Here is a 22,732-nt window from a genome sequence, read left to right as displayed (position 1 = left end):
AAAGCTTAGGCAGATTTTCAATTGATTAGCGTTGAGTTTTAAGAAGTTAATTTGACGTAAATCGCTCATGTAATTAGTCTAAAGACATGTAATTAACAGAAACACAGTTTTTTCCTAAATGAAACAAGAAATACACTAGAATTGATAACTGTAATAGAAAAAGCCCCTTCTAAAGCAACAATTGATTATTACTAATTGAGTTTGGTAACATTGTAAATATAACTTTAAACACTAAATATACGAATCAAAGTTGTTTCATACGTGAAACGTTTATGTAATTCTAACAGAAAACTATCCAATTCTTGTCAAATAAACTATCAACAAGTACGTGCGAGCTATTTAGAAATTTCGAAAATTCTATTAACGAGCAATTTAGCCTAAAATATTACTAGTTTTATCTTACTTTATGGTAAGGCATAGAGTAGCTTATTTAACTTAATTTGAATATTATAGTCGTTCCCATTATCTGCTGTTTGTGACCTGTCGACATCTGTTGTCTTTTAAATCAAAGACTTCACAAAAATACGTTCCCACCAGGGTAATTTTCAACCACTACTGTAATCTATCTATCAAACTATTTTAATTATCCCCACGGTATAATAATAACAAAAACAAGACCCATCTAAGTGTCACGACCAATCAGAGAACCAAAATGATCGGTGAGGTGGTACCCAAAGACTCGGCATTAAAGAAACCCGAGAGGGTACTTGACGCTCTAAAGAAATTCAGGTAACAGTCTAGTTTGATAAGGCGCACAATATGAGGTACCACTTGCTCGAAGGTGCAGCCAGTTGAAAAACGCGCATTTTAAAGCGCACGAATCGGACCGGAAGAAGCGTTTGAGTGTGGGAAAAATCGAGTGTTTATTATTTTTTTACGGGATAACTGTTAACAAGATCATCGAATTAATTGTATTTAATTCGATGATCTTGTGAAACCGAGAGATTCTTTTCGAACCGTGTTCTGCATTTGTCTGTCTGGTAGTTTTGGTTCCAATTGGGTGGGTGCTTCTGGCGATGATCATTATCAGTGTTTGAGGAGTAATTATTGTTATTATTAAATAACGGTAAGTAAATGTTAATTTTTAATTAGTTTTTGCTCCAATTAGTTTTTGGTGAGAAAGCCACTTGCATTGTGAGAAGATATTAGTGATATCTTCAAAATTTGCACTTCTCTGAGCAATAACAAATCTTTCTTATTGACAATAACGTTCTCTGCACATTTAAAAAACAATGCATCAAACGTCAATAAATAATTGATCTTTAGGCTTGCCAGTAGAGGATTTTCGATTAATTTGAAATGTAATGAAGTAGAAGAACGATGAGTGATGCTTTAATTGAATTTTGCAAAACTGCAATCTTAATGATTAATGATTGGATTAACGATCAAAGTTTGTTGAGTTTTATTGTAGAAAGAAACAAAAAACGAGTTTTAAAATTCAAGTTTTGAATGAAGGTAGGTAATTATAGAGCAAACAAGCAGACAAAACATGCCAGATGTTTCAAAATGTACGTGTTTTGTTGTGACACTGACTTTGTTATAATCACTGTTTATGAGTATTTTGTTTATAGCCAAATTGAAATTTTATAGCTTGGATCTGTTAGAACCATTTGGTAAATTAGCACCATATTACAATAAATCAATGAACGGCTTGACTTTTTTGCATAAAAAAACACAAAAATTCAGTCAAGGTTCTCATTGAAAAGGAGAATAATCTTTAATACCACATTTTGAATTGAAAATTGAAAAATTCTCGAAACAATCCAATAGGAACTAGACGTTTCACAATATCAAAGCAGTATTATTGATTCAATGATCGTATCTTGGTTCGCTTAAGGTCTTCTTAAGGAAGTCGGTACGCTTTTGGACATTTTAATGTCTTTTCACAATTTCCCAAGTGCATTTGTATTATCTAAATCCACTGGAAATTCCATGTACGTTTAGATCACTTTCTGTGTGTATAAAGTTGCTTGCAGGGTTCTAATTCTTGAAAGCAGAGAAGTGTTGATAGAATGTGACAGAAGTGTGCACCTTTCTCTGGTTTTAAAAATACGCAATCTGGTAGCTTCTTCTAGGTCATTAAGTATAGACAGTTACTTTGTTTTTAATGTGAAAAACACAAAAGTAAACATCACATTCAAAACCCTGACTATTGCATTATCCTATTTTTGTATAAATTTCTGCATATTTCATGGTGGTTTTTACCAGATATTGAAAAGGTAGTAATTATTTCATTCTTATCTTTCTGTTCCTTAAAATCTTTAATTACCTACAACCTAAATGGGTAACGAATAAAATGATTATAATCCATAAAAGATTATATCAATATTGGCATTCACTCTGAAGAGTTTAATAACTGTAGCAAACGATAAGGTAAAATTTTATCGTATCTGGAATTACTACCGACCACCACGACGTTATTATAAGAAAATAAAAGCCTTTTTGCCTTTCAATCACTTCATAATTGCCATTCATGACAACCACTAATTAGGCAAGAACTAAACAAGTTTATGAGGTCTTAATAAAATCACTTTGCTTGGAGCTTTTACGGATTAGCTTACGATTCATATTATAAAATTGATGTAATTATAGTATATCGATTTATTTGCTAAAGCTTTGAATTATTTATTTAAAATTGAAAATTACTAGGGCCTCACAAGATTGTTGTTTGTTTGGTGAACGAGTGATTTTACTATAATTAATGAAGGAATTAAAGAGTTTTAGTGTTGTACTGTTCCTAAACTTTATCATTGGATCTTGCTCTTGACGTGATTTAAAGTTTAATTAACAGAACATGGTAGTAGCAACCCAACGCTATGTCAGCCAATTAAAAGACAAATTTATTTCCATTGCAAACAACATTTTAGATGTATTTACTGCAATAATGATTATCACTACTGTTTTGCAATGTTATTTGAAATCACAGAGTTTTTGAAGCTTCCAATTCTACTTTGAACCGGTATACTTGCTATCTGCAATTAGGGGTTGCCATGCAAGGAAAATTGAATAATAAGTAATTTACTTGAATGGTATTAAATTAACTTTGACTCTACTTTATGTAGATCTAATGCTGAAGCAGCACAGTGAGTAGTTTTGATTCAATCACAAACTAAAAATGCTATTATGAATGATATTATGAGGCACTTTGCCAGTATACGAAGCATTTTGAGGTATTTTTAAAGCGTTTCATAGAATTTTGAGAAATTGACTGTATATTTCAAGATGTTTTGCGATATTTTAGAGAATACATTGTAGAAGACCAAGCAGTAGACAATACAGCGCATCAATATACCAAAATTGACTGCACATGTAATTGTTATGATAAAATCTTTGTTACATGATATTAAGTTGAAACAATATTCATTACAAATTATTATGATAATTTACCAATTTTTCAACGTTCAAACTACATTTTAAAGGTCACGTGACTGTTTTTGACAGGTGTCAACTGGTCTTTACAGTGTTGCAAGCTTAAAAATTGAATTATCCAAGTCACGTGACGTGTATTTTGCAATTTAAGTTTTCACAACTGTCTAAATTTTATTGGTCAATATTCCAAAGTTTAAACTGCGTTTTGGAGGTCACGTGACTGTTTTTGACAATGTCAACTAGTCTTTACAGTGTTGCAAGCTCAAAAATTGAATTATCCATGTCACGTGACGTGTATTTTGCATTTTAAGTTTTTACAACTGTCTAAATTTTATTTGTCAATATTCCAAAGTTTAAATTGCGTTTTGGAGGTCACGTGACTGTTTTTGACAACGTCAACTGGTCTTTACAGTGTTGCAAGCTCAAAAATTGAATAATCAAAGTCACGTGACACAGTTCTTACAATTTTACCACTGTCTAAATTTAAAACTGTTTTTTTTTAAATGATAGGTGTCCTGATTTGACACTTGCTAACTTGGTTACTATGACAGTTAGAAGATTCGTTTAAACGTCAAAATATAACCCATAAATTCAGACAATCGTACAAAAAATATTTTTGTTTGTTAGAATTTGAAAAAACAGTCACCTGACTGAAAATTTTAAGCTTTCGGCACAAAGTCAAATCAAGTGTCAAAAATTTGGAAAAACCTTTACGTTGTCACTTAACCTAACCTAAAAATTGTCACGTGACTTTTAAAAAAATGAATTTTAAGCTTTTGGGTCTTAAAATTTGGAAAATCAATCAGGTAAACTGTGGAAGTCATTTTTTTTTAATGTTTAATCCTCAAGGGTCAAAATGTCATGTACAGATTGACACGATTTTTGGTATTTCAAGGTAATATGAGGCATTTTAGGCAGTTTTAAGGTATTATTACTATGAGGCATTTTGAGGTATTTTAAAGGCATTTTGTACGCAAAAAGGCATTGTGGTGTACAAAAAATGATCTACCCTTCACATTTAATACATAAAAGAAAACCGAAGCATTAATATTTACCATGAATCATTCTGGTTTAGAACCAGGTGAGAAAGGAAATAAAAAGAAACACTGAGATTTTTATCTGACAGTGATAAGTGTATTATGACCGAATAACTGTAAGCAAGAGTGTCGTGATTACTTTTACACACAAAATTAACCATAAACGCCCTAAAGTGAATGCACATCTGCATATAGCATTGATATCATAAAAGTGCCATTTCTGTTAATTTAAACTGATCATACGGTAAATCACTATTTTATTAGATTTTACGGCAATATTCTGTAGCTCAGATAATATATCATTTCCAGTCACTAATAGATGCACTTTATGGTGTAAAGCGTGTTAGAATTTGAATTATCCATTTATCTCAAGGCGAGTGTGTAATATAGATAACCTGAGGGATGCACAGTGATTTAATTACCGGAATCATGATTGTTATCACTTTGTCTATAAATTGTAATAGAAAACTGTAATTGCGGTACCGTTCCAGGTGTTTAATTTAATAAACACTTGCACCACAACCAGGCTCTTATAAAAGCTTTCTCGATTATAAAAAAATATCTAGTTGGAAATGATGCGGTATAAAAACGTGGGAATGCATAAAAAAGCCAAGGAATTATTAATATTAGCAACAATGTTGGAAGAAACATTTTTTGTTCATTAAACTCTACATCAAAGAATTCAAAACTAGTGCTTTTAATTGGCAAATCAGAGAGTTATGTTATTTCTTCAATTGTGGTAGGTAACCAATCCTACACATTGATAATTAAAGCTTAATTAACCACAGAATCTCTACTAAGAAATGATCTCACCATTAGTTGATTAAATGGAATTCGTGTTAAGCCCCACAGATATTTGATATTTATAAACGGGTACCCTAACGGAAAGTACCTTTTAACTGTGTCTGGAATTTTAATCTCCACTGCCAAAGACTTACTTTTTATGCATGTGGTTCGAGACACAAACGGTACTGCGGTACACCTACGAAATTAATGCTGAACACGCAAGCCATGACTGCGAAGACTTTTCTTCTTTGTTTTCGAAGTCGTTGACATTTTATGAAACAAATTTTACGGTAGTACGTGCTGAACGTTCAAATCTGGGACATTTTGTTTACCTCCAGACTGTCTAAAGTTTTGTCTGATTTTTGGTATAAACAGCAAAGAACTCGAACCTTTCTAATTATACACCAACGTTCCTCGGTTTATCTATCACATAGATGTTCAGATTAACAGATAATACTGACAAGTTTTACAGCGTGAAGTACGTCTAATAGAGACCGTTAAATAATGGAAATAATGTTGATGATTTTGAGTGGAAATCTAAGTTAAAAAAGTTCTATCAAATTTCATTGTAACTCTTCTAGAGCCAAACAAGATAATTTACCTTTTGGTACTTGCTTCAAGTACTATTTTAAGATGGTACATTCACTTTGGAGCGTTTGTGGTTAATTTTTGTGTTTGGTAGTAATCACGATATTTCTGCTTACAGTTACCTATGTAATCATAATGCTTATTTATCAATGTCGGATAAAAATCTTATTTCCTTTCTCACCTGTCGTTATTAAACCAGAATGATTCATTATAAATGTTAATAATTTCGGTTTCCTTTTATGATCAAAGCGCGGAAGTTACATTCATGCATTAAGTACTTTTAATTAGTCAGGATATGAGATTGGACATACAAACTCTTAAAACAAAAACAAGAACTACATAAATGCGAAACATTTTTGATATCTGCCTAACCTGGTGCACACTTCAAGCAGTTACATCCTTTAGCAATTTAGCTGATCTTATTTTGAATACATTTGCGGTTTTCGCTTCTTTTGAGTAATATGAACAACTGGATATTAAATTTAACCTAATATGTATTTTATGATACTCAATTTAAAATGTAAATGAAGTTTTGAAACCAAAAATCCTATCAAGGACGTTAATTATTCTGGTATTCAATAACGAGCGAACGAATCATTAAAGGATCCAATGTAGGCAATTTCAACATTTCTTTGATAATGATCACGGAATCGTAATCAAACTGATGATACAAACCGGTAGAACTAACCGCTTGAAAGTTTTTCAATTTAATATAAATCATACAATTTTTATGTCCGTTTTATTATAACATTCATACATTTTTACTATTTATAATAATTACGGTCAATGTTGGGTTAGTAAGCGAACTAAATACCGGAACAATTACTGGCGTTTTAGAGGCTCTAAATTATAGGTAATTTTTTTCAAGTTTAGCAGGCCATAAATGAGCACAGCAGGTAGATGATTATAAAACATAAATCTTGAAATTCGGCTTGTTTGATTGCATTTCAAATTTATGTGGTAGTAATGTTGACATTTTTTAGTTTTAACAATATTTCTGTACTTTTACAACTGCATTTGCTTAATTGCTCTTTAGGTGCAATTTGTGCTTTTAGGTCAGCTAAGTTTTATAATTTTATGTGACCTAGTTTAGAGTGAATTTTATAGGTACATCACGTTTACAAGACAGAACATACACACATAAGTCGTATAGTTAAGCTGAGAATTTTTGTCAGTTGACTTTATACTGCAAAAATCAAATCGTAAAACTCCTTTCACTAAACGAATCAAAGTGAAAAGCAATGATATATTATTCAACATATTTTGATATATTATAAGTTATTTTAAACTGATGGGCTTTGACGTAAATTTATTTCAGTTTTGCTTTACCATTCATTCATCAGTTTTAATCGCTACGACTGGATTGTATAGAATGATAAAGGAGCGCTCTTATCTTGCTTTTGAAATCTCATTTTTAACTCAATTCTACTAAGTTACTAATGTGCGTTGGGTAAAAAGCAATTTAAAAGCGAAAAAGACAAATTATTACAACGGTTTCGTATAATTTCATGTATGTGCATGCTAAAACGTACAGGATGTTATACTATCCAGGAGAAACTTATCTGTGTGTAAAGCTTGAAATAGCATTGAAATTCAGTAGCATAAATAACTAAATACCCAATTCCTTATTGTCATACCATAAGCGGAGTTAAGCGTAAATTCCTTGAACTTAAAAGATTTACTTCGTTTGCATAGCTAAGATAAACCCAGTCAAAGATATTTTACACAATGCTGATGATCACTTAACAGTGAGTTGTCTTTAGAGTATCTGAAGAATTTCTGGTTGGTTGAAACAACTTCAGCCACTGTATTTTACAGTCATTTCCAAGACTATGCTTCAACAGGAACATTTATCAAAGATTCATTGATCTGTTGGATAATCTCCTGCTTAACATGGTCAGAAATATAATTTATTATCAACATCATGGGTTTGCATGAGCATATAGCGGTTGTCGTTAAGCTCCGTAATTGATTAAATTTAAACCATTGGCCTGCACTTCTTCCTGACATTGACTTCTCTTTTATAGATGCAATAATTACTCTGAAAGTGTTGCTATTTTTACAATTAACCCTCTATTTTGTTAGGTGGTTAGTATTATAAACAAACAATTTCAATGATGACCACAAATCTTATCCTCTTTGTGGTAAAAAGCATATGGCATATTTACTGCTTACCTGCCCATATCTATGCCATAAATACCTTCTCGTTTTTTACTCTTAGAAATAAATTCACGCCCATCAGTTTGACATTCTTCCGCAAATCCGAGAACGTGATTGTTGCAAGTGAGCAAATTATTATTTATGATCTAGTCAGAGATGCATGTTATCCACTATCATTTTAGCATTCTCGGATTTATTTCATTCCCATTAAGTAAAAGCAATTTCTCAATGGTATTTTTGTATCTAAAATAAAATAAGATCAGTTGCGTGTCTGAGGTTTGCCAATTTAATGATGATTTGCTACTCACTGCTCTAGTTGCATTAACTTATACGGATATTGAAGCACGTGCCTAATTTGTGGTCAAAACCAACCGTGTAGGATAAAACTCAGGTTGTCACATTGTATGGTAATTTGCTCAGTGTGGTTCGTTTCAGTTTAAGAGGTCAACTTTGTATCTTAAATTTTCAATTCATCTTCAGGTTGTTAAACATAAATTTTAAAAAAATCACCTTTCACCGGTTGAACACCCAAAACAAAATCTCAATTGGCGCCGCGGGGTTCAACCCAAAACGTTCACTAATTACTACAAATTTATCATGGTCAAAAATGTTGCCCATGAAAATACGGAGCACATGCTGATTGATGCTGAAAAACCTACAAAAAGTTTAGGTCAGAGACCTAGTTTGACCCAAGTATTTTCTCGAGAATGTATTTTTTTTTAACATTGAATTCTCGCGAGCATATCTGTGATTGATTATACATTTATGAAAGTAAGCACGTTAAACGTGTGGGAACTGGACTGAAAATTCAGTTTTTGCAAAAACATAGCAGAAACCACGTGACCATAAAAAACATAAATCTAGAACTCTATCTTAAGTAGGAGGCCATGAAGTTTCGACAGAATCCACCGCCGGAGGGAGCCGCTAATTTTTTCTAAAAATCACATGACCTCATAATTACAAAATTATACGCAGGCCACGTGAGTTTTGGATCATGTCGCGTTTAGATCCAGTAGATGTCAATTTTGTCACTATGACATCTATTTTGAATTTAAAATTTGAATATCGTTCACTTAAAATACTAAAAGGTGTAGTAAAGTTAAAGTTGCCTATTTGTGTTGTTTTTGAGTGATATAGAGAGTGTCAGATTATGAACCAAGAGCAACGTCTAGCAGGTTTAAGTTTCCTATAATCCCGAAAGAAACCCCGGCTTATGAAAACCTTGTTGGAAATGATCTAGTTTTTAAACTCTCTCCATGGAAATATTTATCAGGTGCGTATTGTTGAATTACTTTTTTGTTGATAAATAGCTTATTACCTGGGTATACAGTATAAAATAGCATCACAAATACCATATTGTGTTGTGGTGTTGTCTCTCTCTCTTTTTAGTATATTATTGTATTTGCATTGGTAAAAGCAGGTCCACCATTATAGTCCAACTTACTAATTATTCACTATAGTACACAGCTTTTTATCAAAACCTGATATTAACAAATAGAAAAACAAAAAAACATTTTACAATATATAATTATTGTAGAGTTTCTGTGGTTTAATGTAAAAGCACACCAAAACCGGCTTAGCAAAACATATCTAGTGTGCCATGCAAAACGCCCTCTCGCGGATAAATTATTGGGGTTTGGTGCATCGTATTTTTAGTTCTTTTTTGATGAAATCGATGTCAGATTGTTTATTTGACTTAGTTCTACCCAAAAAAGGGTGGATGAAGCTGGTTTTTTGTGAAAAGAATCTGAATTTGAAATTGAAAGTGGTCAGGGTCAGGTTACAACAAGTCTACGAAAAATTCCTCCCCCTTACTACTACTGGAAATGTGCAACGTTGCCAAAACGAAGGTTCAAAAAAATGCGTGGCTAACCTAGTGCTAACCATAGTTGCCGATATGCCGATTCGTATATGTAGCAATATTTGTTAATTGTAAATGTATTGAACAAGATGCATGGCTTTTTTAGAATGATTTTACTAATTTTGAACAGAAAAGCAGTTCTGTTTGACAACGTTGATATGGTTGATAAGCAACCAACAAAATGTTCCAACAAGTCATTTATGTTTAGTATGGAGAATGCCATAAAAAAGGAAATAACGTAAAAATATGAGTTTTTCCTGCGAAAAAGTGATTCATCCAACCTTATCTTAGTAAAAGTAGGTTAAATAAACAATCTGACATGGATTTCATCAAAAAATAACTAAAAATACGGTGGCACCTAAAGTGCACCAGAACCAATATCGTAATAGCTATGTCCAATCTGTCAAAACGTGACTTCAAACAATTCCATTGTAAACATGTAAATCTAGATGTATAATGTTTTCTATGCACGTGACTGTTTTAAATGTCCAAACATTATTTTGGTCACGTGACTTTTTTTAAGTTGCAAATGGGCACGTGACGATTTTCAATAATCAATTTTTTTTTTTTTCCGTAAAAACGAAAATCTTAAGATCATGTGACTATTTTAAGATTAAAAATGAATTTAATACAAAAAAAAATACTAAAGCATTAATTCAGAATTTCTGAGCGGTGTGGAATGATTTTATATCTGATTCTCTCTTCTGACATTTTCGTTGTTTGGTTGGCTGAAGAATTTAAACTTGACAAAGCTCTTTGTTGGTTGATTTAAATACTTTATTACTCCTCTCCGACGTTTAAGTCACCTTTATCCCCCTTGAAATGAATGAATATGCAAAATTTCGTTTATATCTAAATCTTATAACGGCCTGAACTGTAATATAATAAAAGAATAATCATCCATCATTGAAGATTTAAGTCAGATAATCAAGATGACATGTAACACATGAAATAACTTTTAATGTTCTGAGAAGGATAAAAACTATTTGATGAATTAAAGAAATCCATCTACATCTTCATTACATTTAATATTCGATTGGTAATGCAAAAAACATCTGATTCTGTAATAACGCCACACCGGCCTGTCTTCTCTAATTGACGTCAATTTATTTAGTTGATTGTCACCTTACATACGGATGTTATTAAATCCTTGCCTAGGGCAAAACGATCACTTTAAATCGTATATTGGATCTATTAAGTTTGTTTGGCGGCAGCTTTATAACGACATTTAACAGGTTGGACCCCAAGAGTGGCTTTTAGCTGGTTTTAATTAGTTTTTTCTTTAAAGCTTCATTAGTATTTTGAATCAAATTCTATTGGCTAAATTAACCCTAATTGCTGCTATTAACGCTATATTGTTCTCTTCAAAACTACAGTAAAAGTATGAATGAATGAACAGACAGATGGTTCATTTTCAGCCTGTTTATTGCTCTACCAGCTAGACAAATTACATTTTGTATTTTTTATGTTTGTTCGAAATAGTTTATTGCTACTGTACCACTATTAACTTGAAATGGTCACTCACACAAAAGTTTGGATTTTTATTTCAATATCAGTTAACTTTACCTTTATGAGCAATTATTAATCAGTGATGACATTTACAATGCTAATTTTTAACATTTCGAGACCCTTGTTTTAATTTATAATTTTCTCACAAAATCCGAAAATACTGATTATTTCAGCTTCAAATAAAGCTATTAGGTAGAACCACAGTATTGGGATTTTTAAATATTTGTGTAACTTCCTCTTTGTGCACCTTCTAACCACCTCATAATGTTTAGTGTATGAAAACAGTTACTAATTAAACGTGGTTCGCTAAAAGGTTTTATGCAAATTACCAATAGGATGTAAACAAATACTGTTTGCACCGGAAAGCATTTTAAGTGTAAAATAAGGGAAAATTGCGTTTGGCTTGTCCTTTCTCAATGTAACTACACTCATTTATTGGATATCGCACAATACAACTTTATACAGGGTGTTGAAAAGAATTTTTTTTATTAAACAGACCTATTGAACAAGCTTTTATTGCTGCAATAACATGGTCGTAAAGCAATAGCAGATTTTATCGACACTTAACAACTTAAGTAAAGCGGTATTATACTACTATACCATCTTTTTTTGTAATTTGGATGTTTGAATAAACAATTATTTAATTACCTATAAATTTACTTTGATAGGTGTATAATGTCATGTTTTTTTTATAAAATTGAATGTTAACATATCAACATTGTTGTAACTTAACACAAACTTGATGACCCAAGAAAACTTAATTTTTCAAATAACTAACCTAACTCGAGTAAACGGAAAAATTGAAGACTTTCTCTTGCATACCCTGACCAACCGTCTTATTGTTATGGTTTGTCTGGGTATTTGCTGTGGTTACGCACACCTGACTGCACTATTTTCTCTTTTTACTGTCATAGAAACCACATATATCATAAAACTTTACACACAATAGAACTATTAACACGGTAACCTTTGATACAAACAATGAAACCTGTTTTCTAGTGCTTGACTATTCTGTTACAGATTTTTTGATGGCACCTAGTTCGTTCACAGTTGAACTAATATTATAGCAAAAAAAAAGTGAGTAATCAACGTTTTTTAAATGCGGCGATAGCGGAACGGATAAAGTCAATTTGGTCTTGATAGATCAGAAGATACAGTTAACTGAGCACAAAAAATGCCGCCTTAATTTAGAAGCTGATGATTATCTTGATCACTTTAAGTGCCTTAAGAAGCTACTATTAACGAATTTCTAATAACTAAAAAATTCTTATCTTATAAATATTAGTGTGAATGCAATTCAACGCAATGACTTTTCAGAAACCATGGACAAAATCATTAAGGATGGTTCTCTAAGGCTGATGATTACTGAAAGTTCCTGCGACGTCATTTTAAGTTGCAGTGATCATCGTTTAATGGCTCACAAGTTGATGTTATCCATTGCCAGTCCAGTACTCAGGGTAAGTACTAGAAGAAACACAATAATGCGGCTTTAATATTTAATTAAACCGTTTAACGCCTTGAGGTACTAATTATTCAAGTCAGTATAATTAGCTTAAAAGAAATGCATGATGACTCTATTAAACGAACACATCGTAATTAATGAGTTAAAGTAAACTTGTGAGTAAATCAACTTTGTTTGTAGGAATTTATTACATCTTCCTGTTGATTAATTAATAAGGTTATAAACTATTCACAACAACTGCAAATTGTATTAAAACCTTATTATAATTAGCACGCTCTGCCAGAACAACATTTTCACTTTTTTTTTTTGTTGGGCTTGGCATTATCAATCTCAAAGATGACCCAAATATCAACAATCTCATTGACATGACAGCTTGCATATTATTAAACATACAATTGAATACTTAATCTAAATAACCAAAACACCTACCTACTTATATTAACTGCTAGAAAGTATTGATTGAAGTTCTGTTTTACTTTTAAAGCTAATTATTTTAGTTTTTGCGGTGAAAATTAATAACCATTCTCTTGTTAAGCACTTTGTACAAGATGATCTAGTTTACATTGTAATCTTTCAGGATCTCTTAGATAAGCACTCGTCGGACTCCACTTTAGTACTAATTTTACCAGACGTGACCAGTGCCACAATGTCCGCTATTTTGGAATATATTTACACAGGAACAGTACTGCTTTACGCTCACTCTTTAAACGAATTCCTATCAGCCACTCAGTCCCTACAAATCGCAGTGGACACCCAGGTCATTGAGGATATTATAAACATAAAAAAGTGGGACAGCAAAGAATTTTATGTGGATAACTACAAAGAGGACACTCAGTCTAACAAAACTGATAGTAGTGATGATAATCAGCGACAAAGCAACTTGGAGAGTACAAATCATTCCAGTTGGAGTCAAAGTGTTTATAAAGAGAAAAAGTTGCCAGCCCTACTTCCCATTGATACTTTAAGAAATGTTGCAAGTAAAGTGTCCAAAGTGGTGGTGCCTAGTCCTTGGCGTCAAAGGGAGAAGAGTTTTCTTGGAGATCCTAGGATTGTGCCTCCAGGACCAGACTTAAAGGTAATTTAGCTTTTAGTAGTGTCAGGAAACGTTTTTACCAACAACTTCCAGATGACCTGTGTAGAGGACAACAACAATAACATCCAGCAAACCTACAACAATCCAGCCATAGTCCAGAATCTACACTTGAATAGTCCATTAGCAAAAAAAAGCAACCTAAAATCTTTGGAAGTGTCTAATAAACTAGAACTCCCAAGACAGGAGTTAACTTTTACAAAACACTTAACAGGTTTACAGCCTTTTAACAAAAGATATTTGGATCAGCATAGGCTAACATCAGACAATCAGAGTAACAATTGTGATAGTAGAAATTTAAGTTCAGCTGAAACCACACCTTCAACTTCCAAACTTCGTCACAGCAAACAAGTTGTAGTGGATAGTGCATCAGAGTCTAGTGATGACAGTAAAACGGAAAAACTTAGTGAACATGCTGTTAGTGGTAGCTCAGATGAAGACAAGCAAAGAACTAAAAGTAAAAAAAATTTCAAATGTGACGAGTGTGGAAAGTGTTTTAAACAGCTCAGAAATTACAAATACCATAGGTAAGTGATGATCAAATCGGCAAAATGATTATATTGAGTCCTGGTATTTTAGTTATTTTCGAGTTGTTAAGGGTTTTGTTGTTTTTAGAAGGCAAATTTGACTTTAACACAAATCCAATTTTAAGATTCAACTAATTTAGTTCAAATTTCTTAAAAAAGTAGTGAAACAATAAGCTGATAATATAATCGTGTCTTTTTTCCTTATAAACGGTTTTGCTGTTTACTTTCTTCTTTTTGATCTTTTGGGATTTATGTAATTTGGTTAACGGAGTTTAGAACTGCATCTGACAAGTTTATTGACGCAAAAATGTACCGTTTAGGCGGATCAACGAACCTGAACCGAAAATCGCAGAAAAGAAACACCATTAAGATAAATTACATATTCACAGAACCTTGAAGCAGTTTATATTGTTTTGTACAGCAAGCGGATCCTATAAATATTAAATGGTACTGTTACAGATCAATACACGAGGGCACCAAAGAGTTTTCGGCCAAATGTCCTGAATGTGGTAAAACCTTCAACGATCGAGGTTACCTGAGCAGTCATATGAAAATTCACCGGGATCGCAAAGAGTACGCTTGTCCTCATTGTCCGAAAAGATTCAACCAAAGAGTCGCCTACAATATGCATTTAAGGATACACACAGGTATTTACTAAACTTATATTTCAATATGTGACATAATATGCACCGTTTAACCAACATAATTTAGTTACAAAAGGTGACACTTAAACCCAGTAACAGTTGGTAAACAGAAAGAAACTTGAGAATGTGTTCTGTGAACTTGTTAATCAAGCTTCAACTAACCGTTATAACAAACAAAATGGATGTGTATTTTAGAGCCACCGAAATACCTATTGAAAAGTGGTTTAGTATTCAAATGAAATGTGATATGTTTACAAAATACATCTCAAAGAGTATTAGGCACACTTTAAAAGGAAAAGCTGACCAGTTTAGCTTTTTGTGTAAAGATGTCTCGAATTACCATTGGATTTTGGCAGAAAATTTGCGACGTTCTTTTTCCGAACATCATCCTCAACTTCATCAGGTAAATGATGTTAATTTGCAGTACGATGGTCTTTAATTACCTATTTGGTTATCCAAGTGTGGTCAGTTGCAAAAACACTTGTATGGTATTTTAAATAATACCAGTTTCAACACTTTTTCCATAAAACAGCAAAACCAACCGGTACCACTATTATTAAATTGAAAAAAACGATAATTTCAACCACGCCTGACAATTTATTATTTTACAGAATGCCAATTATCCGGCAGAGGTTTAAAACCGCCTTTGACTTGCCAACGTACAAAGAGGTTTTTAAGTTTTATGCGTTTGTAAATGATTCAGTAGTTTGGTTGTTTAAGCAAACAGTAGAAATGAGCCCTACAAAGTTGTTTTTGGATAGTCACTTAATACAAAAGTGATTCATCAAAACTTTACAAATTCAAATGTTTTGACCAGAAAAATAATTGATGGACATAATAGAGATAAGAAGTCATAAATGCAAAATAAAAAACAATAAAACTGTTTTATGACAAGCTTCTGTCTCTTTTACGAAAGGTTGCTTAAATTAATCACTAGTGTCTGTATAAGTTTTATTGTTTGTCCTAAATTAGTAGTTTTGCAGCTGCTTGTTCAGCCTACATTTTGGTTCAGCAACAAAAAGACACTTTCACAGTGAAGGATGACCATCAAATCAAGCAAATTAAGTGTTATTAAGTTATTTTGCAAATAATCCCACTTAAAACTGCATTCTTCTGATATAAAATTAACGCGTGCATTCCTCCTTGAAGCTACCAAAGACTTCCGTAACTGCAAACAAGACTTATTATTGATAGGTTTTGCAAAACTGCATGTCATATTTCAGCTCATCAATTCATGATATTAAAATAATATCAGCATTAGTAATCGAAATACCGTTTAATCATATAATTACATGTTTATTGCACCTTTCTAAGAGTTGCATAGTGTGGAAATGCTCATTTATTTTATTACTTTGCAGGTGTTAAACCGCACGTTTGTCCGACCTGCGGAAAAAGCTTCTCCAGAAAAATGCTGCTCAAACAACATCAAAGAGTTCATACTGGGGAACGGCCCTATTCGTGTCCTGAATGTGGGAAATCCTTCGCAGACCGTTCCAATATGAGTTTACACGCTCGACTACATACAGGTACGCCATTTTTCCTAATTAATTTAATATGTATCTCTGAAGTGTGTTTTTCGTTTTAGGAGTCAAGCCGTATACTTGTACAGTGTGTCCGAAAAGCTTCACCAAAAAGCACCATCTGAAAACGCACATGAACTTTCACACCGGACTGAAACCGTACAGTTGCGAAAATTGCGGATTGGCATTTTCTCAAAGTAGTAACATGAGGACGCATTACAAAAAATGCATTTTGAAAGAACAGACTGGTAGTAAAAAAGACAATAGTACGCTAGATTAAGTAATTTTTCCTAAAATTCAACTATAATACTTTCAGGTTTTATGTAAAGACTGTTGTAAGTAAGATTTTAGTAAGGGTTAGGTGAACAAAATACTTTAGCAAGATATTTGCTTAAATGGTATGTACAAAATTGTGTAAGGCTTATTATATGTACCTGTAGGATAAAATTTATTTAAAAAATACTGATTTAATGAACTACATAATATAATTAATGTCCTTTGGTTTACTGTGCATTGGAACCTTTCTAAAGCAAAATAAAAAATTGACCAGTTTGAGAAAAAATGGCATTTAAGGTTTAAAGTGTTTATTTCACCTAATTTAAGGTCCTTTAGTATAAGTAAAAACCTTCTAGAGCAAAATGAAAAATAATATAAAGTTTGCCAGTATCCACCAATTGCAATATGTGTATTAATATCATTGTGACTAAGAAACAAACAGCCAAAGCTGTTATTTGCATCCCAATTTAATCAAACAATTTTTATTATCAAGCTTTATTAAAGATTACATTAAATGCCAACTAAAGCTATAATTAAACCTGATTATTATTCAACAGTATAGTAACCCCAAATATACAAATAAAACTCGAATATTTTAAATTCTTAGAAGTAATAAATATTATCAACAACTTTGTATTTCTACTCTTTTCCAAACTGTAACAAGTTTAAAGCTTTTTGCAAGTTTTCCACTGCCGTTTTAACGTCGTCGTAATTCAAGGCACTTGTAGCGTACTTGCTGTATTTCTGAGCTTTCTGAATCTGGTCGGTAGTGAGTGTCACCTGATCGCTACTGGGTGTTCCGTAATTGGTTGTTGCTGGTAAGGTGTACGTGGTTGGTTGGCCGGTTGGTTGTGGAGTAGACGGTGGAACAGGTTGTTGTGGAATATTTGGACTGACCTACATGTTAGTCATATTTATTCTACTAGAAAAAACTTAAAAACAGCTGGAAAAAAAACTTACAGGAGAATACTTTGGAAATTGGAAACCATTGTCGGCATTACCGGGGATACCCGCGCTTCCCTGAGGGCCAGGAAATTGTGCTGAACCTGGAGTACTATTCCCAAACTGGCTTAATCTAGCTAACATGTCGCGATCCTCCTCTTTCGTTTTTTGATCCAATTCTTGCTGCTTTCGTTTCTCTTCTAAAAGTCTGTAAAAAAATGACTTAATGCCAAAGTCTAACAAAGCTTGAATTTATTACAAATCAAAATAGTTCAATAAAATATTTTAGGATAAAATAAATAATTTACAAAAAGAAAAGTCTGTTGTCTGTGCAGACAACATTCTAACATTTATTAAGACAAACAAGGTATTAAAAATTTGTACTAACCTTAACATAACTCTTTCAACACGCATTTTGAGCATCAATATTTGCAATAAGTGTAACTAAAATAATACAATTACCTTTGCTGTTCTTCTTCTGGCAACTCACTAATATGAACCATTTTATTCTCTTCAGCTCCAGAATTGGGTGGTCCCGGCTGGGGTTTTTCCCCATTTTTCAAACAATTGTGAATGTAAGCAGCCTTCCATTTAGCATACTTTTGTTTCTCATGAAGGTCTTCAGATAAACCAAATTGTTCCAAGACATCAAACAACATTCCAGCTGTGTAAAATGTCTTTACTGTGTTTCTAAAAAATTATAAAATGACCAGTGAATTAAGCTGTATAGGGGCACCTACTTGTTGAAAATCTCTGCTGCATCCTGTTTTTCTGCATGCTCAAATAGATTTATGGCATACTCTTCAATAATAGCTTGGGCAGCTGTTTCACTTGTGATTCCGTCATTTCCACGGTTCAGTTCTTTCGCCTTCTCCAGCCAATTGAGGATTTCAGCAATTAGAGTAGTGCATTCAGGGGATTTCTTTCCTGGGACCATTTTTAAAGCCAGGCGGCAAGCTGCCATTCTAGCTATTATAGAATATTTCAAGTCACATTATTCTAGTGCGGGATGAAGAATTTGTCGATTGGCAGAGAATATGCTGATTATATAGTAATTACATTATAGCTTTATAATTAAACATTACATACCCCAATAGGCAACAACAATATTTCTGGCTTCATGTTCATCGGCTAATTTCATTAAATGAGCCACCGGCTTAATTTCGGGTGGAACTGAAGGAAAAGGCATTTTATCGTATACACAATAAAACAATCCAAACTAGTACTAAATAATTAATCAAAAATCTTAAAGGGATGAATCACAAATTCACAAACAAAAATACATAAACCGGTGTCAAAACCAGCTGATAATGACATTCCTGACGGGACAGACAGATTCCGAAATGACAGACGACGTTGAATCAGGCACGCAAACGTTAACACACCCATCTCATGACGTCATAAGTTGTACTTGTATGCAAGTTATTTACATATTTATAGATAGAAACGGACTTTTTAATATCCGAACTAAATGTTTCTAAACTAGAGAAGTAAGTTTTAGTATAAAAACTGCCTGTAATACTTATTATAATTTATTCAACAGTTATTACATATTTACAAAACAATAATATAGTATTAAACCCAATAAACAACAGGTAGTTAAATGATGCAACAGAAAGACAATACCTATTTGTACAAAATAAATTTAAATTACGAACTTGAACGGAATGCAACGTGGAGTTTCTAAAAGAATTTTAATTTTTATAAAAGTCTTAAATATTGAAATACACATAAACTATTTGCTGTTACATATTTCCGTTTTATTGTAAGTTTTGATAGGATGATTATTGATTTATATTATCGGAACTGTTCAGGGCTAAAGAGGTGAGAGCGCTTCGACGTCCAGGAGTCACCCCTAAATTTTCCCAATTGATCCAAGATAATCGGGCAGTTAAATCTGCAAAACAATATAATGTATAAACATGCTGTACAGAATATCAGTAAGGTCACATCAGTAATTGATAAAAATTCTAATATTTTCTTGTATGAACTTACCACTGGTATTCCAATTTGCTCTGTCGGCTTTAATTTCACCCCGAAGGCACCGTTCGACATAAGTCAAAGGATCACAATCCGCAGTGAGAACCTCCCTCAAAAGAGCTATATAAGCGATAGCAAGTCTTAGGGTGTCAATTTTCGAAAGCCTCTTCTCGTAAGGGAAAGTAGGTACGTGCATTCTCAATTCGTCGAAAGCGGAGTTTATACTGCTGCAAACCCCAAGAAATTTATGATTGTATACGATCTAGCATGTTTCAAAGATTTACTTTTAACAGACGCAAACAGGAAATCTACCGCAAGACAAAGCAAAAACTGTTACTAGAAACTAAAAAACATTCACTTACATAAATAAAAATACAAGCTAAAACAAAATAGGAAAATCGAGCAAGACGAAGAGTACCCGGTGGGTCCAATAGCAGACCTCAGCATGCGTTTCCTTTCCCTAATGTTGGCAGCATGTCTCTGGACCCTGTAGGGCGAAGACCCGTAAAAGTCCGATGAAGGTATGTTTGAATTTGATGGACCGCAAGGATTTGCTTCTGTAATGAGCAAAAAGTGAATAACACCAATTACAAGGTGCTAAAGTTCGGCTCACCTTGAGTGTGATGTAAAGAAGTTAAATAGGGATGCTGAAGATTGGAGTTGATCGATCTGGATGCAAAAGCGCAGCTTGGCAAATCTGAGAGTTCATCTTCTGACAAATCTCCAGTGTTATATCCATACTGCATGCTAAAATTACAATAACTGTTGTTTTTGATGAAAGATTATTTTTTGCACCAATATGTATAACAATGCATGAAAGAAACAGTATAGTTACTTTCTTCTACCGAAACTGGATGATACTCACTTCATGGGTGGAGAACTAGAAGAATCTGGAAGTTGACCTCGACTCATCTTGTATCACAAATTGTTTAAACCACAATCACACACATTTGTCACTTATACACTTTTAAACCGGAAGCCAAAATTCTGATTTAAATCAAATCCCCCAGGGATTTCAGTTTATATACCAAGCTAGAATTGCAAATTGTCCTAACATGGCAAAACAGTTTGTCACACCAAATTGGGCTTTATTGAAGCAAAGCATAAGTTTACTTTTGCCCTACAGTGGGACTGGTATCGATCGCAGTTATTAGGGGGTGTGCTACCCACCTTCTGACCAATAACGTGGCTAGTTTTGATGGGATTTTAAGGGAGGGTTTTCTATTGGTCGGTTGTATGAATACTATTAATTTATCCCCTTTTGGGACGATCTTTATAGGGGGTCCATTGTGAAGTAGTCCTGTAGCTGACAGGTAGAATATAAGTGGTAAGCAAAAACATCAAATACAGACTTTTGGACGGTTTGGTGCGTTCAGTCAACCAAGTTTAAAAGTACAAAAAGAACAGTAAAACTGGTAATTTATAAGTTTATATTAGAATATAAATAAGTTTCAAATTATTTTTATTGAAAAGGTTTGAAGGGTAAGTTTATTAATTTCTCAAAAGTGATCAAATGAGATTTAGCAGTCAGTTTCTAAAATATCAGATTATTATCTGAGACAGAATGCTAATTATGCAATGTCTCACTATAGTAGAAGAATGATTCTAAACGCCCATACAAGGGATAATTTAGGATTTATCGACAAAAACCTCTCAAATACGTGAAGTATACAACAATTTAATGCAATCAAACCCAATAATCACAGCCTGTACAGCAAGAGATTTTTAACATTTTGAAATCTTCTTGAAATCTAGAAGAACAAATTAGTATAAATTTCCAATTATTTGAAGGTCTATGCAAACTCTTGTTCTACAAGATGTTTCAGTGTTTGGTGTCTGTCTTAGTTAAAGTGTTCAAAAAAACCTTCTTAAAACAACAGTGAACAAACAAAAAACAACAATTTTTAAGCAAAATGTGTGCTATCTTTATTAGACTGATGGTAACGACTTAATCATCATGAGAAAAACCAACAAATCAGACCACCATCATAACAAACAAAAAATCGGCTTAAAACCCAAACGGAGGGTGGACCACCCTCTCAAACAAAACCCGATAATACCGAATAAATAATTTAGAGCACCATAGAGCATAGAGCAAACAAATCCGGTTGACCAGCTTATCTTTCCAAACAATTGAGCTCGGTTTGTGGCTCCCGCGGTCTTTACGTTTTTTTTGTTATGTATTTATTTAATTTATTCTATTGATTTTAGTTTATTTGATTAGGGAAGGATATAAGGGAAACAGTAACAATTACACCAATCTAAAATTTGTCTGGAATCAACTGATGTAGATTGGGTATTTGTATTGCGTAGAAAGTCATAAGGAAAACAGCTTTATACAGAAAGAAAACTTTGTTTGTCTTTAAATTTGGATATTATATTCCTTGCCAAGTTAGTTTAACAAATCAAAATCTTATTGGTGCAAACTATTTTTGTGAGAGTAAATAGTTTTGTCTGAGCGTCCGCAACTATGTTTGACACATGTAAGTGGGGCATCTCGTGTCACACACGTGACCGTAGTGAACGTGCGACCCTTTCGGAAAATCACAGGGCTCCTGCAAAGGTTAAGTCACGTGGCGCAGTGAAAGTGACACACCCCCAAAGACCAATTTGAGAGTGCGACAACGACCGTCGGCAATTTGTCATGTTTGAGGATGTGTGAATTTGTTTGTTTGCAATTTTTAGAGTGGAACTAATTTTATTGATGGCGCATTTGGTTGGTGGTTAACCACATTAGTTGGGTCACAGATTGGTTTAAGCCATTATGCAAAACTAAGAGTCGACAAGTCTAGAAACTGCCCATTGATATGCTGCATTATTTGGTTAGCACTGAAATGATGAGGTTTGTTCATCAATATCAATCCTCTGATATCTACAAATACCACCAGATGTTGCACAACAAACATCATGGTTGTCATCCAGTTGTATAGTGGCTCTGGGAGTTTATATTAATTTTTTTCTGGTCAAGATTGGATCACTCA

The 22,732-nt window shown here is 33.2% G+C and overlaps 3 protein-coding genes and 1 long non-coding RNA gene across 14 annotated transcripts; 1 reads left to right on the top strand and 3 right to left on the bottom strand.

Moving 5' to 3' along the window:
* Window positions 1–740: 740 nt before the first annotated feature.
* Window positions 741–17,133, top strand: LOC145733453 (uncharacterized). 5 transcript variants are annotated; one of them, XM_081986283.1, is made up of 8 exons: window positions 9,034–9,213; window positions 12,628–12,767; window positions 13,350–13,847; window positions 13,899–14,389; window positions 14,849–15,036; window positions 16,392–16,559; window positions 16,619–16,819; window positions 16,870–17,133. In XM_081986283.1, exons 2-8 carry the CDS (start codon window positions 12,633–12,635, stop codon window positions 16,878–16,880), a joined length of 1,692 nt encoding a protein of 563 aa, XP_081842409.1. In that variant the 5' UTR covers window positions 9,034–9,213; window positions 12,628–12,632; the 3' UTR covers window positions 16,881–17,133. The 5 variants fall into 5 exon arrangements, with proteins under 5 accessions (XP_081842407.1, XP_081842409.1, XP_081842406.1 ...); XM_081986280.1 differs by adding an exon at window positions 12,331–12,387 and having other exon boundaries at window positions 9,035–9,213; window positions 16,619–17,133; XM_081986281.1 differs by lacking the exon at window positions 9,034–9,213 and adding an exon at window positions 741–1,066 and having other exon boundaries at window positions 16,619–17,133.
* LOC145733457 (uncharacterized) lies at window positions 7,669–8,863 on the bottom strand. Of its 3 annotated transcripts, none has more exons than XR_014179216.1 (4): window positions 8,451–8,863; window positions 8,249–8,396; window positions 7,956–8,183; window positions 7,669–7,821 (listed from the first exon to the last, which is right to left on the bottom strand). It is a non-coding gene; the product is annotated as an uncharacterized LOC145733457 (long non-coding RNA). The 3 variants fall into 3 exon arrangements; XR_014179217.1 differs by having other exon boundaries at window positions 7,981–8,183; XR_014179215.1 differs by having other exon boundaries at window positions 7,669–8,183; window positions 8,451–8,815.
* Window positions 17,134–17,295: 162 nt separating the features above from the next.
* Vta1 (vesicle trafficking 1) lies at window positions 17,296–19,067 on the bottom strand. The gene is made up of 5 exons (XM_081986284.1): window positions 18,861–19,067; window positions 18,512–18,740; window positions 18,234–18,461; window positions 17,790–17,979; window positions 17,296–17,726 (listed from the first exon to the last, which is right to left on the bottom strand). The coding sequence occupies exons 1-5, from the start codon at window positions 18,958–18,960 to the stop codon at window positions 17,469–17,471; spliced, it is 1,005 nt and encodes a 334-aa protein (XP_081842410.1). The 5' UTR covers window positions 18,961–19,067; the 3' UTR covers window positions 17,296–17,468.
* Window positions 19,068–19,290: 223 nt separating this feature from the next.
* Fer2 (basic helix-loop-helix domain-containing Fer2) lies at window positions 19,291–21,034 on the bottom strand. Of its 5 annotated transcripts, none has more exons than XM_081986286.1 (5): window positions 20,617–21,034; window positions 20,365–20,513; window positions 20,170–20,308; window positions 19,767–19,975; window positions 19,291–19,668 (listed from the first exon to the last, which is right to left on the bottom strand). In XM_081986286.1, the coding sequence occupies exons 1-5, from the start codon at window positions 20,661–20,663 to the stop codon at window positions 19,556–19,558; spliced, it is 657 nt and encodes a 218-aa protein (XP_081842412.1). In that variant the 5' UTR covers window positions 20,664–21,034; the 3' UTR covers window positions 19,291–19,555. The 5 variants fall into 5 exon arrangements, with proteins under 5 accessions (XP_081842412.1, XP_081842415.1, XP_081842411.1 ...); XM_081986289.1 differs by having other exon boundaries at window positions 20,191–20,308; window positions 20,617–21,030; XM_081986285.1 differs by having other exon boundaries at window positions 19,767–19,978; window positions 20,617–20,942.
* Window positions 21,035–22,732: the final 1,698 nt, after the last annotated feature.

Source organism: Ips typographus, linkage group LG9 (assembly GCF_016097725.1).
Source record: "Ips typographus isolate SLU linkage group LG9, UJ_Ityp_2.0, whole genome shotgun sequence".
NCBI lineage: Eukaryota > Metazoa > Arthropoda > Insecta > Coleoptera > Curculionidae > Ips > Ips typographus.
This window is presented reverse-complemented; position numbering and strand designations above follow the sequence as displayed.

Coding starts and splice junctions, on each gene's coding strand:
- LOC145733453 (XM_081986281.1), top strand. CDS start 12,633: ATGGACAAAATCATTAAGGATGGTTCTCTAAGGCTGATGATTACTGAA. Junction 14,390..14,848: donor AGAAATTACAAATACCATAG/GTAAGTGATGAT, acceptor GTACTGTTACAG/ATCAATACACGAGGGCACCA. Junction 16,560..16,618: donor ACACGCTCGACTACATACAG/GTACGCCATTTT, acceptor TTTTCGTTTTAG/GAGTCAAGCCGTATACTTGT.
- Vta1 (XM_081986284.1), bottom strand. CDS start 18,960: ATGCCTTTTCCTTCAGTTCCACCCGAAATTAAGCCGGTGGCTCATTTA. Junction 18,462..18,511: donor GCAGCAGAGATTTTCAACAA/GTAGGTGCCCCT, acceptor ATAATTTTTTAG/AAACACAGTAAAGACATTTT. Junction 17,727..17,789: donor AATTTCCAAAGTATTCTCCT/GTAAGTTTTTTT, acceptor ACTAACATGTAG/GTCAGTCCAAATATTCCACA.
- Fer2 (XM_081986285.1), bottom strand. CDS start 20,663: ATGAGTCGAGGTCAACTTCCAGATTCTTCTAGTTCTCCACCCATGAA. Junction 20,514..20,616: donor TCTAGTTCTCCACCCATGAA/GTGAGTATCATC, acceptor CAAAAACAACAG/TTATTGTAATTTTAGCATGC. Junction 19,669..19,766: donor AGCAAATTGGAATACCAGTG/GTAAGTTCATAC, acceptor ATTGTTTTGCAG/ATTTAACTGCCCGATTATCT.